Source organism: Elephas maximus, chromosome 4 (assembly GCF_024166365.1).
Source record: "Elephas maximus indicus isolate mEleMax1 chromosome 4, mEleMax1 primary haplotype, whole genome shotgun sequence".
Lineage (NCBI taxonomy): Eukaryota > Metazoa > Chordata > Mammalia > Proboscidea > Elephantidae > Elephas > Elephas maximus.
The window spans coordinates 104,958,599-104,977,447 of NC_064822.1; the positions used below are offsets into that span (position 1 = coordinate 104,958,599).

General features: G+C 57.8%; 1 protein-coding gene across 3 annotated transcripts; it reads left to right on the forward strand.

The window, feature by feature from the left end:
• The first annotated feature begins 2,045 nt into the window (after window positions 1-2,045).
• KCNH3 (potassium voltage-gated channel subfamily H member 3) lies at window positions 2,046-18,849 on the forward strand. 3 transcript variants are annotated; one of them, XM_049883032.1, is made up of 15 exons: window positions 2,046-2,695; window positions 4,038-4,271; window positions 4,769-4,903; window positions 5,933-6,066; window positions 6,465-6,708; window positions 7,103-7,260; window positions 7,354-7,561; window positions 11,577-11,861; window positions 12,170-12,369; window positions 12,814-13,063; window positions 15,439-15,656; window positions 16,293-16,624; window positions 16,968-17,074; window positions 17,767-17,843; window positions 17,950-18,849. In XM_049883032.1, exons 1-15 carry the CDS (start codon window positions 2,620-2,622, stop codon window positions 18,520-18,522), a joined length of 3,231 nt encoding a protein of 1,076 aa, XP_049738989.1. In that variant the 5' UTR covers window positions 2,046-2,619; the 3' UTR covers window positions 18,523-18,849. The 3 variants fall into 3 exon arrangements, with proteins under 3 accessions (XP_049738989.1, XP_049738990.1, XP_049738991.1); XM_049883033.1 differs by having other exon boundaries at window positions 2,675-2,695; window positions 4,042-4,271; XM_049883034.1 differs by having other exon boundaries at window positions 2,676-2,695; window positions 4,067-4,271.

Consider the following 18,849-nt stretch of genomic DNA (forward strand, 5'->3'; position numbering starts at 1 on the left):
CCCACTGCAGCTACAGGGGAGTGATCACACTCAATAAATGTTAGTGTTTTCTTTTCCTGAAAGTGGGGACCAGGGCACCAGAACAGTGACACAGGCATTGTGCCTGGAGCTGCTGGGGGAGGCAGTACCTCTTGGGTGAGATACTTAACCTCTCCACCTCAATTTTCTCCTCTCTAAATTGGCAGTCATAACAACAGTAACTACCTCAAGGGGTTATTGCAAGGATTAATAAAATAATCCAAATACTTAGCACAGTGCCTGATATGTCACTTACTACAATGTAAACTATTGTAATTACTTGAGTCATCCCACAGACATGTCATCCTACCTCCTTGCTTGCCATGACCCAAGGTATCTGATTTGGCTTTAACCCCAAACTAGCCCAGGCAGGTGAACTGGAAGCCTTTTCAGTATTTTTTTTTTAAGTTATTACCATCCCCATTTCACAGACAAGAAAACTGGGTCACAGAAAGGTTTAATAGCTTGCATTAAAGAAATCACACAGACGGTAAAGGCCAGAGCTGTATTCATACCTAGGAAGCCTGGTTCCCAAGTTGGTGGGTGCTTTTAACAGGCTCATCCTGTTTCTCAAAACGGCTGATTGCTAAACTTCACCCTTTCCTTAGAAGAGGGCTTGTATGTCGCCTGGAGGGGAATAGATGAGCGGTTGGAGGAGTGGAGACAAGACCCGTGGACCCCTTAGGGTCACTCCTGGTCCTGGGAGCTGGATTCCAGGATCCAGTGGATAGAGGGAGGGGGACGCTACCTACCACCCTTTCTCCTAAAAGCCCCAGCTTATTTAAATACAAGTGTCTGGGGCCTCGGCCCTTGTCCCTGAGGAGAGGTGGGTGGAGCGGGGGACTCTCCTTTCCAGTGTTGCTGCCTGTGGGTGTGTCTTCTCGAAGGGTGGGGGTGCTTTGCTCCCCGCTTCACCGGCTCGGGAACAAATTGCTGTTTTGGCCTCGGCGACTCCGCGGCGCGAGGGCGGCAGCCGCGCTAGTTGGCAAATCGTGGGAGGGAGGAGGAGCGGCGCTGGCAGTGCGGGCCTCGGGGGACAGGCCTCGCGCAGGAGATGATCCAGAGATGGCAGACCCGAGCCAAGTCCTCTCCGCCCCACGGGCCCCTCCTCCCCAGCCCCTGGCCTGGGGGAGGGGGAGGGCAGGAGGATGGCTGCCGCAGCCACCCGTCAGCAGCTCCCCTCCCAGCGCAGAGTCCAGTTCTCCAGGATTGGATTGGGGTGCTGTCTTCCGGACTCCTCGCTTGCAAGGACCCAGACACACAAGGTTAGGGAATTCTCAGTGTCTAACCTGTATTTGCGACCCGACCCTCTAGCGCGGCCTGGGAGCTGCAAAAGGTGACAAATTCTTGGAAGAAATATAGGAGCTGAACCAAGGTTCTAGGGCTCCCTCCGCTCCACACTTTCCTCTTTCCACCTCCAGGGCACACACAGAGGGCCTCTGAACCTTATTCGCAGAGCGACCCACCCTCCACTTTTCTGACAGCTCTGGCTTGCAGCGGCATCTCTCTACTAGCAGCTCGATCCATTTTCCAGAGGGTCAAGCTGAGGCTGAGAAAGGCTTGGATACCCAGACGCTATGTTCAAATGCTCCCCTCCCGCCCCAACACACACACACACACACACACACACACACACACACACACACACACACACACACACACACACACACACACACACACACACACACACACACACACACACACACACACACACACACACACACACACACACACACACACACACACACACACCCCTCCTGTGTGTGCAGCTGGAGCCCCTCTAGGCGCGCCAGGAGTAATCCCCCGCCTCTGCCAAGTACAGGGCCTCCTCCACCTCCGCCAAGTTGCCCAATCCCCCTTCCCATTACATTTTTCCTCGGAGAAAGCGTCTTCTATACCATACACCCCCCTCCCCTACCCTCCTCCGGTCCCTACGGGGGAGGCGAGCCTGCTAGGACACTCTCTGAAAACCCCCAGGCTGACGAGAAAGCCGCCTCGCCCCTGCGCCTGAGTCAGCCGGAGCGGGACAGGGCACCCGCTAGCTGTGCTCCGAGGGGCGGGCGGGGCGGCTGCCTCCCTGCCCCCCGCCCCAGGTCCCGAGGGAAGGGGGATCCCTCTGCGGGAGGTCTGTCCCTTTAAGGAGGCGGCCCTGACTGGGTGTGCCCCGTCTCCATGGTTACCCCGGTGCAGGCGGCGGGCGCAGGAGGTAGGGAGGGAGGCTGCGGCTTCTCCCCGACAGACGGAGGGAGCTGCGGGGACCCGGCGCCGCGCGGAGCCCGAGCAGGAGCTGACCCGCAGCCGGAACGGAAGCCGCCGCAGCCGCGAGCGCGAGGTGCGGCGAGCGCAGCGGGCGCGGAGCCCGGAGCTCGTGGGTGGTGAGGGCGCAAGGGGCCGCGCGCCATGCTCTGGCCCCCGACGGCGCGGACGTCCCCTCGCGCGCGGGCTGCCGGCGGGGCCTGCGAAGCCGGGCTGGGCATTGCTCCCCGACGGCTGCGCTAGGGGGCGCGGGGCCCGGCGGGGGGCGGCCGAGCTGGGCGCCCTCCTCCGGCGCTGAGCCCCCGCGCCCCGGAGGGATGGGGCGGGCGGCCGTGGCCGCCTAAGATGCCGGCCATGCGGGGGCTCCTGGCGCCGCAGAACACCTTTCTGGACACCATCGCCACGCGCTTCGACGGCACGCGTGAGTCCGACCCTCTCCCCACTAGCTCCCTGACAAGCCGTCCCTGTCAGGGCTCCCGCCGGTTCTGTACCAAGACCATTTCGGCCTGGAGCCCGCCTGTTCTCACCCCTTACTGCCCCGCTGGAAGCTAGGACCACCGGCTCCTTCCAGGAGCTGTTTCCCTGAAAGGTTCAGGGTCAGCACGCTCCAGGCGGGGCCAAACGGACAGAGGAGGCTTGGGGCCTGGGGAGCTCCGTTCGCGGGGGCGCGGAACCGGCCCTAGTCAATCTCCCCCATCCCATCCCTGCGTCTGGCGGTGTCCCAACGACTACCCTTGGGGTTGGCAGGGGGAGGGGATCAGTGCTCAGGGACAGCCGGGAGGGCTTGGAAAACAGATTTAGAAACGAGGTTTGCGAATGCAGATCGAGTAGGCGAGACTCAGAGAGAGTCTCGAACTGTTTGCCCGAACCCACCTCATCCCCTAAACCCACCAGCCTTGGGGAGCCCGTCTAGACCCTAGAAAAAGGTTGGAAGACTCCCACAAGGACTTGTGGCGGGGGAGGGGGGGGTGGAGAATGCGTCCTGGGCCTCTGGATCCTGGGATACTGAGCACAGAGAAAGTCGTGAAAGCCTCCTCCTTCACACTCACCCCCAGTGGGGCTTCCCAGCTCTGTGCCTATTGTCCTCCATGGTCTCCGATCCTGACTGGGACGGGGAGCCAATCACTGAGCCCCCCATATGCACACATACAGGCTCCTCCATCTGCTTTGCCTATGCTTGGCTCCTGCAGCCTACTGATTCAGTACCCCCCACTCCCCAATACATTCCTGGCTCCAAGCACCTGTGTTCAGCCACCACTCTTACAACCCCATTCTTGATGGCACTCAGTAATTCCTGAGCCAAGTCAGGCAGCTGGGGCTCAAACAGAGAAGGCAGGATGAAAGGTGGCCTGGGCTGCTTTCCAGTCCAGGTGGGTCCCAGTGGGAGGAGCAAGACTGCCAACCTGGCTACCTAGTGGGTGAATGAGCCTGGCAGAGATAAGAGTGGGGCTGAGGCTAGCCTAAAGCTGGTAGTTTAGTCCTTTGGGCATCCCCACCCCACCCCTTACCCCAAGCTGCTCAGGACACACTCCGAAAGGCACATTGCCTACCCAGGCTGCCTTTACCAACCTCAGTGTTCACACATGCTGACTGGCGAATGCACTTATGTTCACGCTGCTAGGAGCCAGCCCTTGCAGGGCATCGGCAGGATCCCTGGGCTTTGTAACACACACTCATCAGTTGCAAGCATTTGGGAAAGGAGGGGTGGTAGGGCCTCCCCGCTCCTTCACCTCAAGCCTCCTCTGAGAGGTGCTCTCTTACAGACAGTAACTTTGTGCTGGGCAATGCCCAGGTGGCGGGGGTCTTCCCTGTGGTCTACTGCTCGGATGGCTTCTGCGACCTCACCGGTTTCTCCCGGGCTGAGGTCATGCAGCGGGGCTGTGCCTGCTCCTTCCTCTACGGGCCAGACACCAGTGAGCTTGTCCGCCAGCAGATCCGCAAGGCCCTGGACGAGCACAAGGAGTTCAAGGCTGAGCTGATCCTGTATCGGAAGAGCGGTGAGGGGCCACCTGGTCAGCCCACCTCACCTGTGCAGCCTCCCAGCCTGGCACCCACCCCATCCACTGTCCCTGCCTACTTTCCATTCCCATCTTCTCTGTCTCCCCAGCTCTTCCCATCTTCCCATACACCCATCCGCCATCTACCCTCTTCCCTCACCCACCTCTTGTCCCCAAACCCCCTCTCCCATCCTCACCCAGCCTCAGCCTCCACAAAATTTCCAATCTTGGGTTTCCAACCCCAACAGAACAGACCCCCTGCCATCCCCCGTCTCAGCAGGACAGATCTATGAACACACATGTGGGCAGTCATTTCTGCTCCCCCTTGCCTTCCCCCACCCTGTTCCATCAAGCCCTGTCCCATGTGGAACTGGGCTGTCACTCCCTTCCCAGGAAAGTCCTAGGGTCCTGCTTGGGGCTTGGCCAAGGGTGCCACTGGAGCAGGCCCTTGGGCAGGGCAGGGAATGGAGGTGGACTGAGTCTATCTCTGTGCTCAGGGCTCCCGTTCTGGTGTCTCTTGGATGTGATACCCATAAAGAATGAGAAAGGGGAGGTGGCCCTCTTCCTGGTCTCTCACAAGGACATCAGTGACACCAAGAACCGAGGGGGCCCCGACAGCTGGAAGGAGACAGGTGGGTGCCTGTGGGGACATTAAGTTAGCTGCCGTGGCTGGGGGTGTTGGGTAGCGCAGGTCTGTGAGGGGCCTCGGTGCCCAGCCTAGGCTCAGCGTTTCCTGGGTCCCCCCCCCTTGTACTTACTGACCCCAACTGTGGCAAGCTGAGAGGTCTGTGCTGTTCTCATCTCTTCATGGCCAAGTATGGAAACATTTTTCCTAAATAGACTAGTTGAGACAAAGTTGAAGTTTTTAAAAGTCAGTTTTACTAAGAAACTGAAAGCAGACAAACTCCACTAGTGCCTGTAAAGTGCCACCTTCTGACCAGATAATGAGATTGAACACAGACCCACCTGCCCGAAGACCCACAGGCCTGGTGCCTTTTCCTCACAGCAAACCTGACGGGGAAAAAAAAGCCCTGCCCAAAGCCTCTTTTAAGTTCTTGGGGTCTTTCTCCTCCAAGGGTTGGGGCAGGACTTTGGGCAGGTCACAGAATTGTCATCAAAAGCTGCTCCAAGGCCTCTTTGCTACTTGGGGGTGCTGGGGACACTCACCGTTGCTGCTCCTCCATCCCCTGCCACGGGTCTGCCTCTCTGCTGTGTAAGTCTTCATTATTCCCCTCTGACCCCTGTGCTGGATGCAGGGTTCTTGCCCTGAGCCCCTGCACTTCTGCTTGATGGCCTTCCGCTGGCTCTGCCCTCGGCGAATGTACTCACCACTATGAACCACCTCCCCACTCTGTCTACCTATGGAGATAGGCCTTTCCCTGTGGAGATTCTCTCCTGCCCAACCTTGACCTCAACCTCCTTCTCTTGGAAGCAGGCCCTGGGAGAAGAAGTATCTGTAAGCCTCCACGGGACTGCCCAGCACCGGGGTTGGCAAGTGTCCATGGGAAATAAGGAATGCCTGAGCCCCCAGTTCTGAGCAGACTGACTGGTCAGTAGTCAACCAGACCAGTCAACGGACGAGCAACTGATGTCCTAACCCGAGACCCTGTGCTGGGTGTGTGGGTGCTCCCCCCATTTTCCTCACGGCCCCTCTTTTGCAGGTGGTGGCCGGCGCCGATATGGACGGGCTGGAGCCAAAGGCTTCAATGCCAACCGGCGGCGGAGCCGAGCTGTACTCTACCACCTGTCTGGACACCTGCAGAAGCAACCCAAGGGCAAGCACAAACTCAATAAGGTGGGTTGAGCGCTGGTGAGGGAGGGGTAGAAGAGGGGCAAGCTGAAGAGCTGGGGGAGTGAAACTGGACCAGTCACAGAGAAGTGTCCAGAAGATCAGCTGGAGCCAGTCAGACCCCTCCCGCAGTTTGGGGGCTCGGCACTGAAGGAAGGGTGTCAGGGAGGGGAGTCTTGGCCTTGGTTCAATCTTGGTTCCTCCCCTAAGCAGCTATGCAACCTCAGCTAAGTTAGTTGACCTCACTGGTTCTCAGTTTTCTTGTCTATAAAATGGGGGCTCCAATGCGTATGTCAGAGGTTGCTGTGAGAATGCAGGGGAGAACGCCTGTCCCAGACACTATCCAAACTCAGCCTATGCCAATCTCCTTCCCTCCCTGCCTGGACCTGCCCTGCCTCACCCAGGGGGTGTTTGGGGAGAAGCCAAACCTACCTGAGTACAAAGTAGCCGCCATTCGGAAGTCACCCTTTATCCTGCTACACTGTGGGGCACTGCGGGCCACCTGGGACGGCTTTATCCTGCTCGCCACGCTCTACGTGGCCGTCACTGTGCCCTACAGCGTGTGCGTGAGCACAGCCCGGGAGCCCAGCGCTGCCCGCGGCCCCCCCAGCGTCTGCGACCTGGCGGTAGAAGTCCTCTTCATCCTTGGTAAGTGTGCTCTGTGCCCCCACCCTGCCTCAGGCCCAGTGCCGCACCAGGCCCAGCCCTGGCCTTGATGGGGGTAGTCTGCATGGCTCCCAGCACCCCACAGTGCCAGCTGTGCTCTCCCCAGTGCCCCCACCTGTCTGTGACCTGTGAGCTCTGAAATCAGACCTAGGTTTCAAATGTGCCTCTGCCACTAAAGTGTCATATAATCATGAGCCAGTAACACAGGACTCCAAGCCTTAGTTTCTCCCTTCTTAAAATAGGCATAGCAATGCCTGCCCTTTTGAGTACTCTAAGAGCTAAATCAGAGGACCTGGGACAGTGTTAAGTGCTGAGGAGGTGTCCAGTAAAGGGTGACCCCCAACCCTGTGGTGACTCCCACCACAATTACCCACAGATATTGTGCTGAATTTCCGTACCACGTTCGTCTCCAAGTCGGGGCAGGTGGTGTTTGCCCCAAAGTCCATTTGCCTGCATTATGTCACCACCTGGTTTCTGCTGGATGTCATCGCAGCACTGCCCTTCGACCTGCTACATGCCTTCAAGGTCAATGTGGTCAGTGTGGCTGGAATGGGTAGGTGGGCTTTGGGGTGGGACAGGAGGGACCAGCCAAGGGGTGACCACCCTCCCTCCCTGCCCCTTTCTTAGTATTTTGGGGCCCACCTGCTAAAGACTGTGCGGCTACTGCGGCTGCTGCGCCTGCTCCCAAGGCTGGACCGGTACTCACAGTACAGCGCCGTGGTGCTGACCCTGCTCATGGCTGTGTTCGCCCTGCTCGCCCACTGGGTGGCCTGCATCTGGTTCTACATTGGCCAGCGGGAGATTGAGAGCAGTGAATCCGAGCTGCCCGAGATTGGTACTGAACGCTGTGTGTGTGTGTGTACATGTGTGTCAGAGGAACATGTCTACTCAAGTATGTGTGTGTGTGAGAGAGACAGAGAGAAATATAAGTACAAATGTGTATCTGTCAGGGGCATGTTTTTGTGCTGATACAAGGTGTCAAGGATACGTGTGTAAGTGTGCAGATACGTGTGCCGATATGTATGTACCAGAGGAACATGTACAAGTAGGCATGTGTTCATTAGGGCAATGTGAGTGCACGCAGGTGTGTGTTTGTGAAAGGAATGTGGGGCTGGTGTATGTGTGTGGCAGAGAGAATGTGTGCAGGTGTGAGTGTGACAGAGGCACCACCACCCATCTTGGCCTCCTGGTGGCCAAACCTTTGTCATATTCCTTAAGCCGTTGCCTAGCCGGAAGCCCCACCCCTCTCAGCGGAGGGCTGTGCAGCATTCCTGATGCCCAGGGCTTCCCACTACCTTGACCCCAAGGTCCCTGCCCCATTCTTGCCCTTTCTCTCAGCTCCAGTCCGAATCTCATTCAGCTACTTCTCAGCTCTCTTCCAGCCCCAAAATCTACCTTTTCTACATCCCTCTGGTGTCTTCGCTCTCCTTCATTTCACCTTCACTTTCACAGCTGCCTCCCTCGGCTCACCTCCCACTCACGTCTTAACTCCTGCCAGGAGGACTTCCACCCCCACCTCTCCCCCCAAAATGTCACCTGGAAGGTCATGGTAACCTTCTGGGGCCAGGCCTTCATTCTCCTTGAAGTCTGTGTAGCACCTGACCCTGCTAACCCTGTTCTACCTCTTTGCAGAGTGCAGACCTCCTCTTCATCCAACCCCTTGCCCCGTTCGTCTTCCTTCCTCACCTCTTTCTCCCTTGGCCATTCCACTGGTGCCACTATGAACATCTCAACTTCCATCTTTTCTCTCACCAACTCCGAACCTCATTTCTAGCCATTTCTAACCCCCGAAAACCTACAGGTCCAAAATTGAATTCACTTTCTTTGCCCCAAATCCCCCAGCCCTCCGTCAGCTTCCCAGTAACTGGCTTTATCCCTCATCAGAGAAAGTCAGAGAGGAGAGGCCAGCCGCTGAGATAGCCGCTGCTCATGGACTGTCTGCTCCTTGGGGGTACCAGGCATCCAGGGTCAGCCTTAGAAACCCAAGCTGATTGATGTTCAGGAATGCTGAGGCTCCTGTGAGCCCTCTCTCCCTCCCAGCTCCCAGGAGACTGAGTGTGCCCCAGGGCCCACTTGGAGATTTGCCCTGAGCGCTGGAGTTGATGAGCACAAGGACCAGGACACTCCTTGGCAGTGTTAGGTACTTGTCGCCTGCCCTTCCCAGTGAGAGTCTGGGGTCAGGCTGCCCTGGAGTCAGACATCCACCAGGTGAGCACCGAGTCAGAGAGCCTAAGATGGATAGTGGTGCAACAATTGACAGAGTGGACAGAGACACCTATGTCCCCAGGTCAGCCCCTCCACCGTGGCATGCCCCAGACATCCTTGGTCTTGGGTACATGCAGCCCCTCTCTTCCTACCACCTTGCAGCAGCTGCTGAATGATGTTAAGAACACCTTTGTTTGTGGTGTGGTGGCATGGGGGGCATGGGGGCTGGCTGACTATAGATACACCTGGTAATTCTTTCACCGTTAGACTCTAAATTCCGGGGTGGTTTCATTCTATTTGAAGCTGGCACTAGTCCATATTTGGGAAGTTTCCAAGTCCCTCACATCATCATCTCCCCTTCTTTCTTCAGGGAAACTGCCCCCGCCCCATACACTTGTCAGCCAAACCCAGCCCTCCCAAGGCTGAGCCCTGGGTGGGAAGAGCAGTCCCATGCGGGCGCAACTCTGTGGGGGAGTCTTCCTCACTTAGGTTCCCCATCTCCACTGCACGTGATGTGGACACCAGATTCCTTCCCCAGAGTCCCATTAGCCCATTGCTAAATACTAAGGATGGTAAATTCAGAGCATCTCTGAGTACAAGAGCTACCAGCCTCCAGAACCCCCACACCCCACCCACATAGGGGCTCCACAGTCAAGACTGAAAGAAGCCACTCTGCCACCCTCCCCCATCCACCTCAGCCTGCTTACCCTCCTCCCCTGGACAGTTGGCTTCACTCTCAGAACCAGCAACCAGCGGCTGAGTCGACTCTGACTCATGGTGACCCCATGTGTGTCACAGAACTGTACTCCATAGGGTTTTTAATGGCTGATTTGTGGGAAGTAGATTGCCAGGCCTTTGTTTTGAAGCGTCTCTGGGTGCACTTAGCCGTCAAACCTTTCGGTTAGCAGCCAAGCACATTAACTGTTAGCACCACCCAAGGACTCCCTCAGAGGCCCAACTCAATCGTGCAGGTGACAGGTTTTGCACACTCCATTGCATTCTCACAGCACACCTCAGGTAGCTGGAAGGCGAAGTCTCACCTTGGTTCAGGCCTTAATACATTCCCCGAAGTTCCTTAGCCTGGAATTGGATGCCCCCAGCGCGAACCCCACATTCTAGCCAAACTGAGCTAGTTGCCTGTACTTTTCTTAGAATTTTGACTTCTGGATTTGGCTCATGCCTTTTCCTCAATCAGAAATGACCCCTCTCAGTTTCTTCTTATCAAAACCCTACTCATATTTTGAGGCCAGGCACAAATGTCCCTTCTTCCAGGAAGCCCTCCAGCCCTAGCTCCTAGCACTTTGCTTTGAGCCGCTCATATGGCACTTGGGATGTATGCCCCTCTGAGATGTCCTACCTTACGTTATCTGCTCCTTTCCAACCGGAAGTTTCTTTGAGTCCCTCAGCTCCTGGCACTCGGTGTTGCTGAATGGATGGATGGGTGAGAGGCGGGGTGGGGATCATAGGGATCAGCATGCATAAGGTGTTGGGGAGAGTGGGGGGGGGCAGATTGCATGTGGGGGGGTGGGGTCACCATGCAGTCTGCAATCCAGAGCCACACCCCACACCCCCTGCACTACCAGCTGTGGTCTCCAGCCTAGGTCAGCCAGTCTGCCCTCTCTCTCTTGCTCCCATGGCCCCGAGCTCTGCCAGGACCCTGGGACTTCTGTGGGCCCTGCGAACCCCTATCCTAAATCCTAGAATCGCACAACCTCTGGCTAAACTCCGAGTGACCGCTGGCAGCCATGGGCTCATGAGAGACCCCAGTAAGGCCAGGCCAGAGAAGGTGGGGTGAGGCCAGTGCTTAGCATGGGGGAACTGCGGCAGTCTTCAGCCATAGCCCGCTGGCCCAGTGTGGCCTGTGTCTGATGAGTGCCAGAGTGAGCCCAGCGTGTCCTCATCCCTGTGAGTGCGTGGGGCCTGCCTGCCTGTGGCCTTTGAGGGTGTCTTCTCTTGTGTGCTTGTGTCCATACAAGTGTGTCCCTACCCCGCCGTGTGTCAGCGTGCAAGCACCTGTGTCTGTCACACGCCTTTCCATGCAGATGGCTGTGGCTGTGCCCTGTGACAGTGTGTGCACAGCTGAGTGTACATGTGTCCTTGTCTTTGGACCTTGGGAGGGCATGTGTGCAGCCTGAATGGTGTGTAGGAACATGTCTGTGTGGTGGGCGTGAGGGTGTGTCTGTGAGATTGGGGTTATGTGGCTGTGGGGGAGGGGATGAGACTGAACGTGTACATGGGTGGTGCTTTCTGAAGCAGGTGGGCTCAGAGAAAGAGGAAGAGGAGGGTCTTCACCATCTGACCAAGAGGACAGACTGTGGTTGTGCACAGTGATCCCCTCTGGAGCCAGGCCGGCTACCTGGGATTAGTGCCAGCCACAGGCAAGAGGGGCATAAAACCCCTTGCTCCATCCTTGGCACCAGTGGAAGCCAGCTGGGGATATGGCAACTTGCTTTGTTGGGACTTGGGGAAGTGGACTGAGGGGGGAGTGAGGTGTGCTGGGCTGACAGAGAAGAGGTCAAGTGGCAGGAAGCCATGGGGAGGTGGATCCACATCTACATGTCCCTCACCCCCTGGGGTCCCAGTGGGCACCCACAGTCCGGCAACGTGGTCCCACCTGCTCAGGCCCTCTCCCTGCCCGTCCCCAGGCTGGCTGCAGGAGCTGGCCCGCCGCCTGGAGACCCCCTACTACCTGGTGGGCCGGAGCCCGGATGCAGGAAACAGCTCTGCCCAGAGTGACAACTGCAGCAGTTGCAGCAACAACGAGGCCAATGGGACAGGGCTGGAGCTCCTGGGTGGCCCGTCCTTGCGAAGCGCCTACATCACCTCCCTCTACTTCGCACTCAGCAGCCTCACGAGCGTGGGCTTCGGCAACGTGTCCGCCAACACGGACACGGAGAAGCTCTTCTCCATCTGCACCATGCTTATCGGCGGTGAGTCCGGGCCCGCTCGCGCCCACACACCCTCCTGCCCTCCCACCTCCGACTTCTGTCCCCTCCCTCCCCACCTCCCCCAGGGGCCAGGGGCCAGGGGCCAGAGGCTCTTCTGCTTTAGGGGGTCTGTGGCACACGAGGCTGGAGCGGGGTGAGTCACAATTGTCTGCAAGACTCCCCACCACCCAGCAGCCCATGTGCCCTGTCTAGGAGTGTGCCAGGAGTGGGAGAGGACAGACATGTCCAGCATGGTGTCCGCCGGGCCAGGCCAGGCCCTGTGGGTGACCCCCTCTCGCCACCCTTCCCAGCCCTGATGCACGCTGTGGTGTTTGGGAACGTGACGGCCATCATCCAGCGCATGTACGCCCGCCGCTTTCTGTACCACAGCCGCACCCGTGACCTGCGCGACTACATCCGCATCCACCGCATCCCCAAGCCCCTCAAGCAGCGCATGCTCGAATACTTCCAGGCTACCTGGGCTGTGAACAACGGCATTGACACCACTGAGGTGCGGCGGCTGCCTCCAGGGCTGGCCCTTCTCACCTTAGCTTCCTCAAGGGTTTGAGACTTGGCCTAATATTGTCTGGAGTGGGCGTGGGGAGTTGAGGGATGCAGACTTTTGGCCTCCTTGCTTTAGCTTTCTCCTGGGGGGATACCAGCACAGGACACAGAGCAGCCACAAAGGCTCAGAGGCCCAGCCCCAGCCTTGTGAGGGCCAGGGGCTTTGTGCTCACTGAGGTACCAAGCCTGAGGTCTAGAGGAGGAAAGTTGGGGTGCTCGTGGGGGGCTGAAGTGATGGCCCGCATAGCTGGCTGTACCCTGTGTAGAGCATGATGCTGGCAGAGGCGGCTTCAAGGCCCCTCCCACACCTGCCCTTGCTCCTGAGGCCTGCTGGTGGGAAGGGGCTGACTGGAGGCTGCCACCCCCAAGCTAACCCCCTGCCTGCCTGCAGCTGCTGCAGAGCCTCCCAGACGAGCTGCGTGCCGACATCGCCATGCACCTACACAAGGAGGTCCTGCAGCTGCCCCTGTTTGAGGCAGCCAGCCGCGGCTGCCTGCGGGCACTGTCCCTGGCCCTGCGGCCTGCCTTCTGCACGCCCGGCGAGTACCTCATCCATCAAGGCGACGCTCTCCAGGCCCTCTACTTTGTCTGCTCCGGCTCCATGGAGGTGCTCAAGGGTGGCACCGTGCTCGCCATCCTAGGTTTGTGAGGGCAGGAGAGAGGGCAGGGGGCTCTGGGGGCTGTGGAACATGGCCCTGATCCAAAGGAAACCCAGAGAGGGGATGCACGCAAGGCCACCTGGGGAGAGGCAGCCAGGATGAAGCCAGGAGCAGCCCTGGGGTCCTGGGCAAAGCTCAGAGAGGACTCAGTGGCCACAGGTGGTAACACAAGGAAGTAGACAAGGACTCGTGCGTGTTCTTGGGCCTCAGTGAGTGGAGGTCAACCTTGCGTTTTCCATGAGTTTGGCTTCTAGACCTAGATACAGTTTATGGCAGGACTCTGAGAAAACTTTGTCCTGACCACTTGAGTGTGTTGGCAATCTTTGAGAAATTATGAACAACCGAGGACATTCAGAAGGGCAGAAAGATCAATTTTGACAATTTCAGACTGCTCAGTCCAAAGACTAGAATGGATTATTCAACAGCTGGTTTTCAGGTGTGGAGACAAAGGAAGCCATGTGGCTGGAAGCTGGCTGGGTTCTCTGAGAGCATCTCTTCACTGATGTCAGGCACCATGTCTCAGAATAGTCACGGTCACTATTCAGCAAAGATGGAGCCACAAGAAAGACCATGTCCTGTGCCCCGGGCATCTCCTCCAGAACGTCCCAGCACCAGGACTTATGCCATTTTATCCATCCTGTCCCTGCCCACATGTTTTAGATGAGCTATTTCCCCTCTTAACTTGGAGGCTCTGGATACCCCAGTGAAAGCCTGATTCCCTGACCCAACCTGGTTTACTTTTTGCCGTCACCCTCCCGTGCCTCCGCCTGCCTCCTTAGCAGCAGCACCCAGGTATGGCCTGCCTGATCTTGACAGCTAAGGCTCACCACTCACTCCCCCAGTGTTATTCTGGCCCCTACCTCCACTTATGAACTGGCTCCACCTGAGCGTATGCAGTCAGTTGTGAGGGAGAAAGGAGGCAAGATGGAGAGGTGGGCTGGGCGACGGTGACATGAGGACCTTGCGGGGGCTTGATCACTGAACCTGGAGGTTGTGGCTGAGATGCCTACCTGGAGGGCAGTCGTTGTTCCCCGGGACCACAGTGGCACAGGGCTCTGTCCTTCGTCCTGTCTCGTTTCTCATTTTTATCTCACCTCTTTCAAGAAGATAAGAAACACACTTCTCCCACTTCCAAATGACAAAAAGGAGAAAAGAACTCATCCATCAGGTGATCACACTGAGATCCAGACAGCTCTCAGAAGGAACCAGAAGAATGGGCTGAAACCAAGGAAATAAAATCTAACAGGGATGGGTTTTGCACTTAGGCTTGAGCAAAAGTCCGTGGATATTTATGTAAAGGAGGCCACTAAACTCGGTGTGTACTGCTGGCAGTGTAATGCGCCCACGAGAGGGAGCCGTCTTACCCCCTGAGGATAAGGAAATGCTTTCTAGTCCTGTGAACTGTCAGTCAGCAGGTTAAACTCCTTGTGAGGGAGTGAGTGCTCTGCCTAAGACCAGAATGCTGGCCCGTCTTTGTTGGGAGTGACCTATAGGGGACTCTTGTCGGAAGGGGAGACAGGGAAATTAGCTTTTACCAGTCATTTATAAGCTAGACATGTTATCTACTTGAGCTCACTTAATCCATGTCCCTGGACAGAGTCACCCACTTTTCTTGATTCTAAGACACACGTTTTCCCCACAATTTAACATCACTGCAATTGGGATACAGATTGTAATCGGTGCCACTTTTACAATCGTTGTCAGCCAGGTGGCAGTCTCAGCCAAGTGGTGGGAAGACCCTCCATTGACACCTGGTAAGATCAAGACAGTATCATGGACTCAATTAAACGGCAGTCGGGAGGATGAAGTAACTTGGCAAAGGCCACCCAGCTCTGATGTACCATGGTGCCACGCTGGCCATCACACTCCACCGCTGGTTCAAACACTGCTCTGCACAAGCTGCCTGGATTCCCTGTGGTGCTTTGAAAGTCAGATTAGGGAGTCTCTGTGGATATTATGAGGGTTGTAAGGTTGGGTTGAGGCCTGGGACTCTCATTGTTTTAACTTCCCCAGAAATTCTGGTCTACAGATTTGAAGACCACCTTGTCTCTCAAAGCTAAAATCCTGACGTGTTTCAGCACAGTGGTTTTGATCTTAAATTTATTTGGAAGTTCAGGGCACAGACCTTTCACTCCTAGCCTGTCTCGGAGCCAGTCAGGCAGGGAGCCACTTTGTTCCTGTCTGTCCTGGCTCTGCCCTGGCTCTAACAGGGCTCCACAGTGGGTCCCTGCTGAAAATGCCCAGCTTGGGGAATGGTAGCTCACTGGCCTCCAGCTATCCTTCCCTTCCCCTGTCCTTCCCTCTTCTTTACTTGGTGTTGAGGGCGAGGCAGGCTGACCTCTGCTTCCCCTCTCCAGGGAAGGGAGATCTGATCGGCTGCGAGCTGCCCCGGCCGGAGCAGGTGGTAAAGGCCAATGCAGATGTGAAAGGGCTAACGTACTGCGTCCTGCAGTGTCTGCAGCTGGCGGGGCTACATGAGAGCCTCGCGCTGTACCCTGAATTTGCCCCGCGCTTCAGCCGTGGCCTCCGAGGAGAGCTCAGCTACAACCTGGGTGCTGGGGGAGGCCCTGCGGAGGTGAGGGCACTGGGTATGTTCATAGAGGCATGGGGTGGGCAGAGGCTGAGGCTTGTGGTGGTGCAGTGTGTGAGGGCATGGCTCTCTGGGAAAGCCCCTGCACACGGGGGCAGCACTCTGCTTGCCTTTTCATACCCTCCATCTGTCTTTTAAGGCTCCTACCCAACCGTGCTTAGCCGCCCCTGCCCTCCTTGCCCCATCTGAGACAGCCTGGCCCTGTCCAGAGTGAAGTCTTGGGGGAGGGAAACGAGTCCACTGGTAACAGGCAAGGAGCCTCAGAGGCTGCAGGGATGTAGCACTGAAGATCGCCCTGCAGCTTCCCCTGCTCCTTCAAGGTGCAACAGGGCTGTTCTGAGGGGCTTTGGAATTTTTCTGGATTATGTCATTAATTTCAAACCAGTGTTCAGTATGGAAAATTCAGTCAGCCTGAGGTGTGTCCACATTTGGCTAGAATTTTGAGGGGCTTGGCAGCTTTGTGGTGGGAGCACAGAAGCAAGCCACCCCTCCTGACTGGGCCTCTTCTTTAGCAGAGTGGCAGACGCTAGACGTTATCTCTTCTAGGGGAGCTGAGGGTGGGGGATGAGTGGGTGGCAGAGTGGCCATCCAAGGCTGATTCCCTGTCCCCACTGCCCCCAGGCAGATACCAGCTCCCTGAGTGGCGACAACACCCTCATGTCCACACTGGAAGAGAAGGAGACGGATGGGGAGCAGGGCCCCGCAGCCTCACCAGCCACAGTTGATGAGCCCTCCAGCCCCCTGCTGTCCCCAGGCTGCACCTCCTCATCCTCAGCTGCCAAGCTGCTGTCCCCCCGGCGAGCTGCACCCCGGCCCCGTCTAGGTGGCAGAGGGCGGCCGGGCAGGGCAGCAGCATCGCAGGCTGAGCCTGGCCCCTCTGCTCACCCACGGAGCCTAGAGGGGCTGCGGCTGCCCCCCATGCCATGGAATGTGCCCCCGGATCTGAGCCCCAGGTGAGTGGTGGAGATGGTGGGCCAGTGCCCTGGTGCCCATTCTCCCAGCTTACGCCTTCCCAGACTGCCTGATCCTTTAGGAAATCTTTCTTGGCTCCTCCATTCTCCCTGCTGCCCCCAACCCACCTCCCGGCCAGGTGCACGGTCCCACACTGCGCTGTATTCTCTTGCTGCTTCATGTTGCTTGGCTCCCCAGCCAGACTGCCTGTTCTTAGGGTGGGGGCCACATGCTACCTTCCTCTGGGGCTTTGTGGCCTCTGAGTGTGGCCCTGGGGTGTCCTGTTGTGAACACCACAGTGGCTGCCTGTCAATTGATTAGTTGTCCTGGTGCCTGGGTCTGCAGGGTAGTAGATGGCATTGAGGATGGCTGTGGCTCCGACCAGCCCAAGTTCTCCTTCCGCGTGGGGCAGTCTGGCCCAGAGTGTAGCAGCACCCCCTCTCCAGGACCAGGTACAGGCTGGCGGGGCGGGGAGTCGGGGGCTGATTGATGGGCAGCCCATTTTCCCTGTGAACTTGAGCACTGTTGGCTTGTGAGCCACCAGTGTTAGAGAAATCAGCAGGGTACAAACTGCCTGAAGCCTCTTGCCCTCACCCACCTCTGCTGTTTCTTGCATTTGGTAGTTAAGGCCAGGCCCTTGGTATCAGGCATACCTGGCAGCTGGGTTTGGATCCTTACCCAGCGTAGCTTCTCTGAGCCCCCGTTTTCTGTGTATGAAATGAGTGGTTGTGCATGTAAAATAAGCTAAAGTAGCTAAAACAGCACAATGCCTGGCTCACTGCCGAGGTGGGGGGGGGGGGGTGGCGGGGAGATAAAAGGCCTGGGAACCAGAGCTGAAATGGCCCCAGGCCAGGTTGCCTGAGAAGCGGCAGGTAATGAGCTCCTAGAAATGGCCATTTCCCTGGAGGACGGAACCTGAGACAGGTACAAAGAACAGCTTCGTGAGAGTGAGGGGAGTACCAGGCAGCATGACCGAGGTTGCTGGGAGGTGTTTTCCCTGCCCCTGGCGATTTGGGCAAAATTTAGCAGCTTGGCTAAGGCCAGACATTGCCATGCCCTGTGGTCTGCTCTAACTGGGCAGAGACCTGGGACCTCACCCTGTCTCTCCTACCTGCCTGGTTGTTAACCGTTTCACTGTCCACAGAGAATGGCCTACTCGCTGTCCCCCTTGGGCCCAGCGAGACGAGGAATGCAGACACACTGGAGAAGCTTCGGCAGGCGGTAGGTGAGGGGCAAGGTGGCGGCAGGGGAGGGGGAAAGGGGCAGGCCTCGCTGTTAGCTGAGGGCACTGACTCCACTCTCAACTGCCTCCTCCCTCCCCCCGCAGGTGATGGAGCTGTCTGAGCAGGTGCTACAGATGCGGGAGGGCCTGCAGTCACTCCGTCAGGCCATGCAGCTGGTCCTAACGCCACACGGGGAGGGGCCGTGCCCAGCCAGCAGCTCTGGGCTCCTGCAGCCTCTGTGTGTGGACACTGGGGCATCCTCCTACTGCCTGCAGCCCCCAGCTGGCGCTGTCTTGAGTGGAACTTGGCCCCACCCTCGCCCAGGGCCCCCTCCCCTCATGGCACCCTGGCCCTGGGGCCCCCCAGCCTCTCAGAGCTCCCCATGGCCTCGAGCCTCGGCTTTCTGGACATCTACATCAGACTCAGAGCCCCCCGGCTCAGGAGAACTCTGCCCTGAACCCAGCACCCCTGCCTCACCTCCCCTTCCTGAGGAAGGGGCTAGGACTGGGCCCCCAGAGCTTGTAAGCCAGGCCGAGGCTACCGGCACCAGAGAGTCCCCGCCAGGGCCAGGAGGCCTGGCCTTGCCCTGGGACCCCCACAGCCTGGAGATGGTGCTTATTGGCTGCCACGGCTCTGGCACAGTCCAGTGGACCCAGGAAGAAGGCACTGGGGTCTGACTGCAGCCCCAGAACTCAGTGTTGCCAGACATGCTGCCATCTGCTGTCTGCCCAACCTCAGGGTGGAGGAAGGGGCAGCAGCCACCCCGGACTCCAGGCTGCCTGCTGGCTCAGGGCAGTGACCAGGACCCTCAGCACAGAGTGGGCTGGAGCCTCAGGGGCAGGAATCTCTGGGCCCTACGCCTGGGCCCCTCCTCAGCCTGTTGCCCTGACCTCCCTTCTTCCTCTGCAGGCTGGAGGGGTTCTGCCATCTCCTGCATGTGCCCCTGCCTCCACCTGTCCCCATGTTTTTTATATTTAAAAATAATAATAATAAAAGAAACTACC

Bases quoted from the DNA above. Each gene is read 5' to 3' on its own strand.
- KCNH3 (XM_049883032.1), top strand. From the start codon at position 2,620: ATGCCGGCCATGCGGGGGCTCCTGGCGCCGCAGAACACCTTTCTGGAC. The intron at 15,657-16,292 runs GTGAGGGCACTG...CACTGCCCCCAG, and splicing joins CTGGGGGAGGCCCTGCGGAG to GCAGATACCAGCTCCCTGAG. The intron at 17,844-17,949 runs GTAGGTGAGGGG...CTCCCCCCGCAG, and splicing joins TGGAGAAGCTTCGGCAGGCG to GTGATGGAGCTGTCTGAGCA.